The sequence below is a fragment of the Carassius auratus genome, chromosome 46 (genome assembly GCF_003368295.1).
Source record: "Carassius auratus strain Wakin chromosome 46, ASM336829v1, whole genome shotgun sequence".
Taxonomy (NCBI): Eukaryota; Metazoa; Chordata; class Actinopteri; order Cypriniformes; family Cyprinidae; genus Carassius; species Carassius auratus.
Window position 1 is genome coordinate 8,802,240 of NC_039288.1, and position 13,097 is coordinate 8,815,336.

A 13,097-nucleotide genomic window follows, 5' to 3' on the forward strand; every position below is an offset into this window, starting at 1 on the left:
TCCCAAAAGATTTGTTAAATACTATCAAGAATGTGTGATTTGTTCATTCTCTTTAACCTTTGTTTAATTGACAGAAAGCACAAAGAACGGATTTGCAATGTTTCCACTGACCAACTTAATTGAATTACGTAAATATAAACACATTATGATTTTGATGGCTGCAACACACGCCAAAAAAGTTGGGACAGAAGCATGCGTCACATCAACTGTCCTTTTAATTACTCTGTTTAATCGTTTGAGAATTGAGGCTAATAATCGTTAAAGTTTTAAAGAATTTTTGTCCAGTCTTGCTTGATAGAAGACTTCAGCTGCTCATCAGTCCGTAGTCATTATAGTCTGATTCTCCTTTTCATGACTGGTAATACATTTTCAATAAGAATCCAATCTGCTGGGCAGTCAGTCACATCCAAATGTGTCTGCGAAACCACACTGTTGTGGCACATGCAGAATGGCACCTGGCATTCTTGATCTAATAACCATGGACTTCCCATGAAAGGCGTCATATTAATGGTAGTATATGTCTCACACATGTCTCCTTTTCCAATGGTACCTTCACACAGAGGCCAGTCACCCATGCCATTTGCTCTGCTGCACTGCACTCCATACCATGAGAGACGTTTGCTTTTACATCTTTCTCTGATGAAAGTCTGAATAGTTCCTTTGGTCTTTGAGACTGAGAACTCGCCGTCCATATTTCACAGAAACAAGTTGAAATGTGGACTCATCTGACCACAGCACACATTTCCTGTTTTCTTTTTAACTATCTGAGTTGAGTTCTGGCACAAAGAACCCTGTAGCATCACTGCATAGAATTGATGTACAGCTTTCTCCTTGTGTAACAGAGATTCAGGTTGCATTTATTGATGCTGCGGCAGACTGTTAAGTGACACCGGTTTACGAAAGTACTCCTGAGCCTGTGTGGCTATATTTAACACCGTACCATCTGAGGGCTCAAAGGTCATGCACATTTAATCGAGGTTTCGTGCTTTGCCCTACACAGACAGATTTTCCTGGATTCCCTAAATCTTTATACAATATTATGTATGGTAGGTGTTGGAAGGTGATATTTTATTTGTTTCGAGACTTTTCTCATGAAATTTGACACAGTTATGAGCCATGATCCAGCTTTGCTTGTAAAAATAGTTTTGTTTTATTTTATAGTTAGTATAAAAGTTTTATAGATTAATTTTGATATTCTATAACTTTTTCACTTTTATTTTGCCTCTCTCCCAAAATTTTTAGACTGTGTTACAGCCATCAGAATCTAAAGTTTTTTTATATTTACAAAAAAGTTGGTCAGTTAAATCTCAGGAAGTCTTTTCCTTGTACTTTTGTCAGTTAAATAAACGTTAAAGACAGTTAACAGATTCTTGATTTTATTGCATTTTACAAAATGTCCCAACTTTTCTGGAATTGGGTATGTATACACACACACACACACACACTACAGTTCAAATGTGTTGACAAAGTAAGTTTTATTTTTTATTTTATTCTGCAAAGGATAATTAAATAAACCAGTAAAAAGAGAGTAAAGACATTTACATTTAATCATTTAGCAGACACTTTTATCCAAATCGACTTACAAATGAGAACAATAGAAGCAGTCAGGTCAACAAGAGAACAACAACAGTATACAAGTGTCATGACAAGTCTCATTAAGTCTAGTATAGAATGCATAGCCAGGTTTTTTTTATTTTTATTAAAATTATTTTTTATTTTTTTAAGACAAGAAAAGGAAAAGTGCTAGTATTACTGTAGTTGGTTAAGTGCTGTCGAAAAAGATTAATCTTTAGATGTTTCTTGAAAATGAGTAAAGACCACCAGCTGGGCACAGTCCAGGAAAAGGTCCGTGAGAGTGATTTTGAACTTCTTTGGGAAGGCACCACAGAGCGTCGTTCACTTGCAGAGCGCAAACTTCTGAAGGGCACATACGATTTAACCAGTGAGTTTAGGTATGTTGGTGCCGTGGCAGTGGTGGACTTGTAGGCAAGCATCAGTAAATTGAATTTGATGCAGGTGGCTACTGGTAGCCAGTGTAACCTGATGAGGAGAGTAACATGAGTTTTTTTTTGGCTCATTGAAGACAACCCTCGCTGCTGCATTCTGGATCAATTGCAGAGGCTTGACAATACACGCAGGAAGGCCTGCCAGGAGAGCAGTGGTAAGAAAAGCCATGCTTCTGAATGACAGATCCTAATTACATCATGTAGATGGAGAAGAGAAGTGGTCCTAGTACTGAGCCTTGAGGAACCCCAGTAGCAAGGTGTTGTGACTTAGAAACATCACCCCTCCAAGACACACTGAAGGATCTGTCAGAGAGGTAGGACTCAACCCACAGGAGTGTGGTTCCAGAGATGCCCATCTTTCTGAGGGTGGACAGGAGAATCTGGTGATTAACGGTGTCAAAGCAGCAGACAGGTCCAGTAAGATGAGTACTGAGGATTTTGAAGCTGCTCTTGATAGTCGCAGGGTTTCAGTAAGTGAGAGCAGAGCAGTCTCATTTGAATGGCCACTTTTGAAGCCAGATTGTATGCTGTCCAGGAGGTTGTTCTGTACAAGGAGCATAGAAAGCTGGTTGAACACAGCTCGCTCAAGTGTCTTTGCAGTGAATGGAAGAAGGGATACCTGTCTGTAGTTTTCAAGAAGTGCTGGATTTAGAGATGGTTTCTTGAGCAGTGGGCTTACCCGAGCCTGCTTAAATGCTGAGGGAAATGTTCCAGAGTGAAGAGAGGAGTTGATAATGTGAGTAAGCAAAGGTATAACTGAAGAAGAGATCGCTTAAAGGAGGTGAGTGGGGATTGGATCAAGTGGACAAGTAGTAGGATGATTGGACAGGAAAAGTTTGGAAACGTCCATCTCTGAGAGTGGGGAGAAGGAGGAGAAAGAGAGTGCGTCGTTCATTGTGAAGTTGTCCTTAGTCTGCGGTGTGGAGAATTGGTCACTGATGGTTCTTGTCTTATTTGAGAAGAAAACTACAAAGTAGTCTGCTGTAAGAGTCGATGGAGGAGGTGGTGGCGGCGGATTAAGAAGAGAAGAGAAAGTCTTGAAGAGTGTCCAAAATGTATGTTTGAAAAGATCTTTATTTAAAAGAATCTTGTAAAAATTGACACAGTACAGTTTCCTTAAAAACAACACAACTGTTTTCATCATTGATAATGAGTAACTATTATTTGAGCACCAAATCAGCATATTATAATGGTTTCTGATATAAAATAATATATGTATGCATGTCTGTATGTATGTTTTATGGTATATTTAATACCCGTTACGTACTGTTGCTAAAAGAAAAGTATCCTCGACTGAGCTGATCACTTGCATGTTGCATCACTTGCATGCAAACTAAAAAGAGCAAAATACATGATTGGTAGGAAACAGTTACCAGTTACATTTTAAAGTTAAAACTTAAAGACATTTTTAGAATTAAATCATTCACCAATTGAGAGTGCGTTGGCAGTCTGTGTAGCTGAATGGTTGAGCTGCAGAAAACCAATAATGAGTGGCTTTGACGGCTACAGATTTGAAAAATAAAGCTAGGAATAAAGAACCCTACATTCTAACACAAAGAACCACTTTTCAGCATAGAAGAGTTGTTAAAGATAATAGAGCAGTTGCTATGTGTTAAAAATGGTAGAATGTCAATCCTGGTCCATATGTCTTAAATAATAGATTATAAATACCCTATAGAAAGAGTTAGCAGAACAGCATATGAACTGTACTTGTCATGGTCCTCCTTAAGGAGTATGTTGTTATCTGTGTTTTGTGTGGGCTCCTGGTTGTGTGAAATGTAAATGAGCACGTTTGAATGTGTAGGTATGCTCATGAGTGTCAGTATGTGTGTGTGCACTCACTCTGGTAATGTTTGAGTTTGTAGATACGTCCTGTCAGTTCGCCGTGACTTTGTGTCTGTATTTGTATGTGTGTGTGAGGTGAGAGCACCAGGCCTGTGAGGTAGACTGTGCTGTATTGATAAGATGGGAAGCTTGCAGCGGTGTGTGACTTTGGCCCTCTCTCTCTGCAGGTAAAGGACCGGAGACTCTGTTCGCAGGGCATAAGCTGAATGACAATGAGTGGCACTCTGTGAAGGTGGTGCGCCGTGGGAAGAGCCTGCAGCTCTCTGTTGACAATGTGACCGTAGAGGGTGAGAGGAAGACCTCACACTCACTGTATATGTACTGTATATGGACACACGGACCGTTATTACAGTTATAATCGAGCTTCAGTGTTCTCTTGTGTACATTTAAAATGTATTCATTTATTCATTCATATTATTTGTTCATGTATTTTTTTATAATAATCATAATATTACCAGTTTACTGTTTTTTTTTTTTTTTTTTTTTTTTTTTTTAATCCAGCTTTGGTAAGCGTAAGAGACTTCTTTCATAAACATTACAAAATTGTACCTACCCCAAACATTTGGAAGGTTGTACACATAAGGGTTTTTACACTAGTTAATACATAACCTTAAATAATTTTAGCTTCAGTCAGATTGAAATTAAACTTTTAAAGTGCATGTAAACACGCTTACTGTATCCTAATTCAGTGTTATCCATTAAGAAGCGACTAAATAAGAAGAGGCATTTCAGACATTTTTTTCGATTGCAGGGATGGCCCCGCCCACTGTGAATCTAGGAAATCTAATTGGTCTAAAATAGATTTGTGAAATATATATTTTCTGACTGCTTTTGTGAAATGAATCGTCACAATCCATTGACAAAATTTGACTCAGAAGAATAGTTTGCTCAGGAATCGTTATTTCTATAATGACCCACGATTTTTAGTGAATAACAACTTAAATTTTATCACAGAATGTTTTCATATGGATTTTTTATGTTCAGTGTACATAGACTTGCTTGGCACTTGCCACGTCATGCCTAGTTATTCATTTATCGTAGTGTTGACAACTGAAATATTATATGTAGTACAGTTTTACAGGTTTAGATTCATCTTACACACTGCAAGTTCAGCATTACCATACATCCGACTCTTATTTGAACATCAAAAGCTGTGCTTGCCTTGGGATGGGTTCAGGCAGCATGCCATTCCCTCATATCATCACTTCCCAGACCTGACTAATCGAGCGTGTTTGGTTCTGCCACAGGCCAGATGAGTGGAGCACACACGCAGCTGGAGTTCCACCACATAGAGACGGGCATCATGACGGAGCGACGCTTCATCTCAGTCATGCCTTCCAACTTCATGGGCCACCTGCAGGGCCTCTCTTTCAACGGCATGCCATACCTAGACCAGTGCAAGAATGGTGACATCTCCTACTGTGAGCTCAATGCCCGTTTCGGCATGCACCGCATCGTGGCAGATCCCGTCAGCTTCCGAAATCGAGCCAGCTATGTAGCGCTGTCCACCCTGCAGGCTTACGCCTCCATGCACCTCTTCTTCCAATTCAAGACCACCAGCCCTGATGGTCTGATGCTGTTTAACTCTGGAGACGGCAGTGACTTTATAGTGATCGAACTTGTAAAGGGGTGAGTGAGTTAAGAAATAAAAATTACATTCCAGCATTAAAGTTTGAATGAGTAGCCTTACAGCCCCATGAAATGAAAATGCGAATGTTGCTGCTTTGTTCATTTACAAAAAATCCCTTTCAGCAGATATACACATTTAAAAACAGGAAGAAGACGCATAATATATATATTTTTTTTAGATTTCATTTTTATTTCAGTATGTTTTAATATTTTGTTAACTATTTTTCATTTTCTGTTTTAGTTTGGTAATATTATTTTTGTTTTATTTTAGCTTTCAGTTAAAAAAAAAAAATCGTATTTAATAGTTTGTTTAACAATTATAACACTTTACAGTACAGTTGATTTACAGTATTTCTCTTCTTTTATAAAATACCCTAAATATTCATATTCAAATAGTCATCTTGCAATACACAGATTTTTGTCCAGTCAAATGCTCTTGAGTGAAAAAGCCCATCTTTCTTTAATAAAAAAGAAATTTTCTGCTCAAATGTCCGATAAGAAATGTGCTTAGAAAAAGAAAACTGTCATCAGCTGATTTCATGTCTTTAAATAGCTGAACACTTCAAACCAATCAGAGTAAAAGCTTATTTTACTGTGAATTTTTTTCCATTATTAAAGGACTTTTTGGAGTGCGTCACTATTGGCCATACTCGTATTGCTAACCCCCCTCCCCCACTGCATTTAGCATTAAAATCCTATTAATAAAAGCAGTTTAATTAAAGTTTGAAGTTGAGATGGGAACTATAAAGAGATGAGAATAGAAGATTTCTTAACATGGCTGCACGAATCAGGAACTAGAAATTTCAGAAATAGGCAAGGTATTATGAAATGATAATAACGTCGAGAACTACCTGATTGAGAAAAGAGAGAGAGATGAAATTAGGGTGCAATATAACGCTAAGCCTTAGCTATATGAGATAGAAAGCCTAAGGCCAGAGAGAAAGACACCTGAGCAGAAAGCAAAGTTTCCTGAACTATTCTATGGCGCTACTGCAAAGGAAATTATATTATTCTCTAAATTGTCCGCTTGGCTTCTAATCTGAATGTGATGAAAAAGACAGTGTATTGTGAAATAATGCAAAGACAATACTTTCTCATATTGTGTAATCTTTGTCAGATGCACTCAGCAACATACGTCACAACTAGTGTAGTGTAGTAAATTTGGTTAGTTTAATGAATTTCACAAAATACGAATAGACTTTCTTGCAAAGTCTAGCGACCTACCTTTTAAGGTGCCTATAAAGGTAGGCATGTTAATTATGTAGCCTACTAAGACTTCATATTTTGGCCAAAGGTTAGCAAAGATATTTAAACCAGTATTTGTGTGTGCTGCTTAGTTTTGTGTATTGTGTTGTTAGTCGAGCTCTATTGAGATTAAGTTTAGTTTGAAGCACGGGGTGTTCTAAATCAGTCACTTAAAAGGTTTCTTTTCAGTTAGCATGTTTTCTTAGAAGTCAGCTGTCTGTGTAGACAGTATACAGCAAAAAAACTCCAGAGGTTTTGGAGCAGAGCTTGAATGTTTTGATGAATCCTTCACTGAATCAACTCAATGAATCGGACTCACTGAAACGTGATGTTTATATGCATTATTTATTTATTTATTTTATTCTATTAAGAATTATAAAAGTTTAATAACTCTTATAATTCAATCTTTAAAACATTGCAGTATGCTACCAATTTCGCATTGTAATTTTTAGATCAGTTTGATGGATGGGTGAGGTTCTGTAGGAACCATTGAGAGGAAGAAAAGCCCTTAAAACTAAAAAACTAACTTAAAACTAGTCTTTACATATGCTCTCCCACCCATGTGAAATTGTAAATCCAGATATTGAGACATTCCCACCGACAGCTCAAAGTTCATATTCAGTGCATTTCACAGATTGTTGGTGATCTCATCCTTCAGCATGCAAACATCAGTCCCTCGAGAGTTAGAGCTCAAAGGCCTTTTCCAACAAAACTAACACACAGTTGTTTCTGTAGGAGAGAGAGAGAGTTGCAGATATAATTGGAGAAACTCCCAGAAGATACAGCAGATATTCGAGGGATCACATGTAAGCAGCTAGTTACACACTTAAGAATATGAGAGACATCCAGATGAAGTTAAGCCGCCACGCTAAACTGCGCGTTTAAGTTTGCGATTAGTTTAAGAGACATTACTTGGATGTGAATCATAACCGTGGGCGGGTGAGTCAAGTCGCATTATGAGATTCGCACATTTGTCTCCTTGGCATTTAGTTAAAGGTACAAGGAGGAGGAGAATCGCTTGATGAATCATCACAGGATAGGGGCCATATTTAAATTTAAACAAATTCTGCATGAGTTGCTTTTGGTTATGCGTAAATGCTGATCGGTATCTGGTAGGAAGGAGCTCATCGGGAGTTATTCATTGGCGTTCAGGCTTATGCTCAATGACTCTGAGGCGACTGTGTCTGCATGTCAATCAAGAGCAACGATTGCGTGGATTGCTATTCTAAGCCTCAGATACTGTAATCGGCTCAAAGTAAAGTGCAAATCCATTTCTAAAAAAAAAACAGATAAAGTAAGCAATGGTGACCTTGATGAAAAAAGAGCAGTTTTTAATCACATGTAATGTAAGTGTTATTTGATTAACGGTATTCTATTTATTGGCAGCTCACTCTCTTCCCAACCCACATGCCAACGACGCCACATGGGAGATCCGCAGTCTTGCATCAGATATGTTTTCCCACCAGCTAGTAAAAGATTTTTTTAAGCTCAATCACACTGCTCATGACAGTCATGTAGCAGGTACGACAACCTGATTTGCTGTTTGAATTTTATTCCATTGGGCAAAAGCGAATAGTGAAAAGGGGGAAGGTGCCTCAGATGTTTAACTTCCTCAACCGCAGTGGTCCAGAAAGTCAGTCATTCAGTAAGCAATTAGACAGCAGGTGTCCTCGCCTCTCACCGGAGTCTGCACAAGCATATGAAATGAGAGCGCACTAATGAGCACACTTTCTCTTTCTTTCTCTGCAGTATCTTGATGTATGAACTGAGAGCAAATTCTAATGTTTATACAGTAGTTTGAATAAATATGAGCAGTGCACTGTATATCTCCATGGCCTTGTCCGTATCGAACACTGCATTTCTAGTTGTTGTTGTTTGAATACAGCGCAAGAGTGTCTTAGTTCCGGCAGTATTTTTCACATTTAAGCATTTCAGACCATTTTTCACTAAAGAGTTACAATATAAGCCACACAAACAGCTCGGAGATGAATCACAGAATTATAACATTCACCTGGCAGCAAAAAAGTATTTGAAAAGCGGGAAAAAAAAAAGGTATAAGACGTGTATTCAATGTCTTATGAGGGATTGAACTACTGCTGTAGTTACTTTTGATCTCTATTGCTGAAATTGGCCGTTCTATCAGGAAAGATGATTTCCCATAAGGCATATTTCACTGCTAAACAACCCGAAGCTGACGGTAAGTCTTTCTTGAAAGATTTGGAAATTATCCAACCTAGGCTCATTGGAAAAATACTTGCCTATGGTGACATTTCTGCAAAATGGTATTGCTATACTACTTGTACGTTTCACGACACTTTCAAAGTGAAATGTCCAAAGAACTTAGTTTTAAACAGATGGATTTGAATCTGGCAAATTTATGCAACATGGCAGTTTCCTCTACAGTGTTTTAAAAATACCATACCACATATACAAAACCCTAGTGTAAACCAAACATAATGTTAACAGAAGCAAAAGTGAGATACAAATACATTGACAAAGCAGCCATGCTATTTTAGTTTGCTTCAATTTTTTCAGAGTTTTTTAATGACTTATGTTTCATGGGACACTATACTGAGCACTGCGCACCACAGTCGTACCAGGTGATCTACCAAGTAATTTTACTATGTTAAAAAATCTAAACATATGGAACTGGTTATGTGATGCAAATGTCAAAATGTATTAGTTTACAAATGCACTATGGTGAAATATGTATAGATTTTGTATATTTATAGTTTTTTTTCTACAGATAAGTAAAAAAAAAAATATATATATATATATATATATCAAATACTAGCTGATAACTGACATGATAGTGATATCTTGTGCATGATTATTATTGGCATATTAGTTATCAACCAAAGCACATTTATCACTATAATAAAATCAAAGCAGCAAAAAATACCTATATAATACATGGAGCTACAGTGCACTGCAGTTTAACAGACATTTTCCTGAAGACTGTAAGCTGTTTACTGTGGCTGCACACGGAGCGTCTGACAGGATGGAAGTCTGTCTGTGCCAGTATTTCAAGCCTTGTTACAGATATTGATTTGGAAGCAAAAAGGCAGTATTGTCATCCTAAAGAGGGTTGCCTGATTCCACTGGGCTGTGTGATTGACAGTGGAACTGATGTATTGCAGGTACATCCATTATGTTTTTGACTTGGGCAATGGGCCATCGCTCATGAAGGGCAACTCCGACAAGCCGCTCAATGACAACCAGTGGCACAACGTGATAGTCTCCCGCGATGACAGCAATGTGCACACGCTCAAGATCGACTCCCGCACGGTCACACAGCACTCCAATGGAGCCCGCAACCTGGACCTCAAAGGTACTTCCTCTCATCCACACTTTTCGGTATGCTTTCCTGTAAGAACTAATCCATAATAACGCTTCCTTCAGTGTAAAAGTCCATCCCCTGTTGTGCTCTCACATCAAAATCTACTGTCTGACATATTTGTTTAGAATCGTTTTGAACTGCTTTTGCTTGTAATCGGTGCTTGATCTGTACGTATTTCTTTCCTAATTCAAACGAGGCAACTTTTTCACTGGATGAAGCAGTGTTATGGATGGAGGACTACGTTTGCAATTAAAAATGTCTTGATGGATTTGTTTACTATAAAACACAAAGCTTTTAGCTTTTTTTGTCCATGCAATGTAAGTCAATTGTAGTCAAGAGGATTTGGTTCTCAATATTCTTCATGATATATTTCACAGCAGAAGGAGTGTTCCTGTGGCTGTGTGTTAGCAGCACAAAAGGTTGTGGGTTCACTTCCCAGGGAACACACATACTGGTTAAAAAAAAAAAAATGTGTAGCCTGAATGCACTGCAAGTCAATTTGGATAAAACGGCATGAAATGAATGATAATTTTCTATCACTTTTAACAGCCATTAAGAGCCACACTTCTGATTTTTCAGTTTAACAGATCTTTCTTCCATCATTACACTCACTATGGTTGTTTAGGCTGTTATCTCATTCTTAAGTATGATTAGATGCATATTTGCTGTTTTACACTCATCTCGAGTTTGATTTCAAACTCTTGCATTCAACTTGAATGAGTACAGTATTTTTCCTGATGGGTATTTACACAGCTCCTTGTTTAAGTCATTTTGCTTCTGAAATCTACCTTCGAGTACTTCTCACCATTGCTGTTGTTACTCACTGTTTCGGCTGCAATTAGAAGAACCAAGAGCAGTGCCTAAAGGGGACACAACAACATGCCACTGCATAATTTTTAATGCTTCCAAACCTGCTTTTCTTATCTTAAGCAGGTGTTGTATGATGCTGGGAACAATAACAAAGGTTTACCTCGCTTGAAATGTAAAAACATAAAATCTCATGTATATTTAGTTATTTTCCTGTGTGTTGAAATATTTTGATTGAAAAGACATCAGCAGCTATTGCCAAAGCGACTTCTCTCCTTTCTGAGTTTTCACTGGCATCTTTGTAGAAATCTTGGCAGGCAGTCCTTAGTTTTTGTGTTTTAGGCAACGCTAGAAGCAAGCTGAGAAAAATTCACAAAAAGTAAACAGAAACCACTTTGTCAAAACCACATAATCTAACCACTGAAGTCAATGTAAGGAGAAGTTGTCAAGGTGTTTTTTTGCCTTTCTGAAAATACTGATCGTCTAATGTGATAGATTGGATTCCTCAAGTTAAAAAATAAAATAAAAGATAAATAAATTAGACGTTTCGCTGTTCGATTTATGAGTGTTGTGTCAGCAGGAGGTAAAGAACAGTTTGCAAGACCCTCAAGACTCTGTCTAGGTCAACAAGTCTATTAAAAATATCAGGTAGTTTTTTTAAACCGACATGCTTTCAAAACTGCATTCAGAGATACTCATCTGCAACTCGGTTGAAACGTGTGATTATTTGAGTTATTGTTCCCTATCAGCTTGGTCCAGTCTGGCCATTCTCCTCTGAATTCTGGCATCAACAAGACATTTTCACCCACAGAACTGCCACTCACTGGAGATTTTCTCTTTTTCAGACCATCCCCTGTAATCTCTAGAGATGTGTGTGAATGGAAATCCCAGTTGATCAGCAGTTTCTGAAATACTCAGTCCAGTCTGTCTGGCACCAACGGCCATGCCATGTTCAAAGTCACTTAAATCACATTTCTTTGCCATTCTGAAGCTCGGTTTGAACTTCGGCATATTGCCTAAATGCATTACGTTGCTGCCTTGTGATTGGCTGATTCGATATTTGTGTTAACAAGTAGGTGAACAGTTGTACCCAATAAAATAGTTGGTTCTTGTGTGTATAAAGATGTTATTTTATGTTATGTTAAAGTTTTTTTTTTTTTTTTACATTTCTACACTATACACTATAGAATATCACTTTTTGGTTCACTAACCATGATGCTTAAATGAAGACTGTGAGAAGGAAACATTTTAAAGCTTAAAAAGTCTCGAGCACAAAAATCCAACCGTACATCAACATTTTACTTTAAATGCAAGAGTAATATAGGCCAAATTAGATAAGGCCATAAAGTGCAAACTCCTTCTGTCAGGCTCTGAGGTCTTTTTTTGTTTGGCTGCCCCAGAACAAGTCCTTTAAACATCAAAAGACGAACTTCGCAGTATGTGTCAGTTGTAACTGTTCAAGCAATTATGCCGGAGAGAACGGAGAGTGGCGTAACAATCCCCAGGGTCCAGTGCTCTTCTGTGAAGTGTAAAATTAACATCCTCAGATGGGAAGGTGCTGAGATGTGGTGTTGTTTTCTGCGAAGGAGCCAGCGGAAAGTGACGCTTGACCTGTTATGTGTGTTGAAATGAGCATATGTGGAGAGCGCTCGTGACAAGCCACTTTCCACGCTGTCCGATAATTGAGTTTCTTTTTTCTTTCTTTCTCAAGGAGCTGCGTTCCTGCCCCTGTAAATGTTTTCTGAAAATTTGTTTTATTGACTTGAATGAAATTGCTTTCCTGTTGCCCATGGCGTAAGGAAAATCCAGGGTTTGCTACAAAATGTGAATGTCAATGAGTTTATTAATGAGCTGTTGGTGGCCAATTCAGTTGAGCCAAAGCTCTCCTTAACACACACTTTTTTTATGTCATGGTCAGAACCTAGCATTGGTAGTAAACTCTGAACAAATGATATCTCAAATCATGCACTTGTTAAGGAGAGGTGTGCTATTACGTTTCTAAGCAATTAGATACACCATTTTCGCCTGGTGTATGATAAAACATGCATTTGAATGAGAGAGCCAAGCCAAATCTAAAGACCAGGATATCATAGAGACTGTTCAGTTGTGTAAGCAAGCAACTACGAAGCAGTTTATACCATTAAACAAAACACTGTAGCATGCATGGACCATAGATATGTACTTGACCACCAGTTGGGAAATGGAAGTATGATTGCTTAGAAATT

At 38.0% G+C, this 13,097-nt stretch overlaps 1 protein-coding gene across 1 annotated transcript in view; it reads left to right on the forward strand.

Annotated features, from left to right (window-relative positions):
• LOC113064079 (neurexin-2-like) overlaps positions 1–13,097 on the forward strand; it is a 333,624-nt gene that overhangs the window by 138,318 nt on the left and 182,209 nt on the right. Inside the window, exons 15-17 of the mRNA XM_026234620.1 lie at positions 4,019–4,138; positions 5,099–5,480; positions 9,866–10,056. Coding sequence (XP_026090405.1) covers positions 4,019–4,138; positions 5,099–5,480; positions 9,866–10,056 — 693 coding nt within the window. The remainder of the gene's footprint in view (positions 1–4,018; positions 4,139–5,098; positions 5,481–9,865; positions 10,057–13,097) is intronic.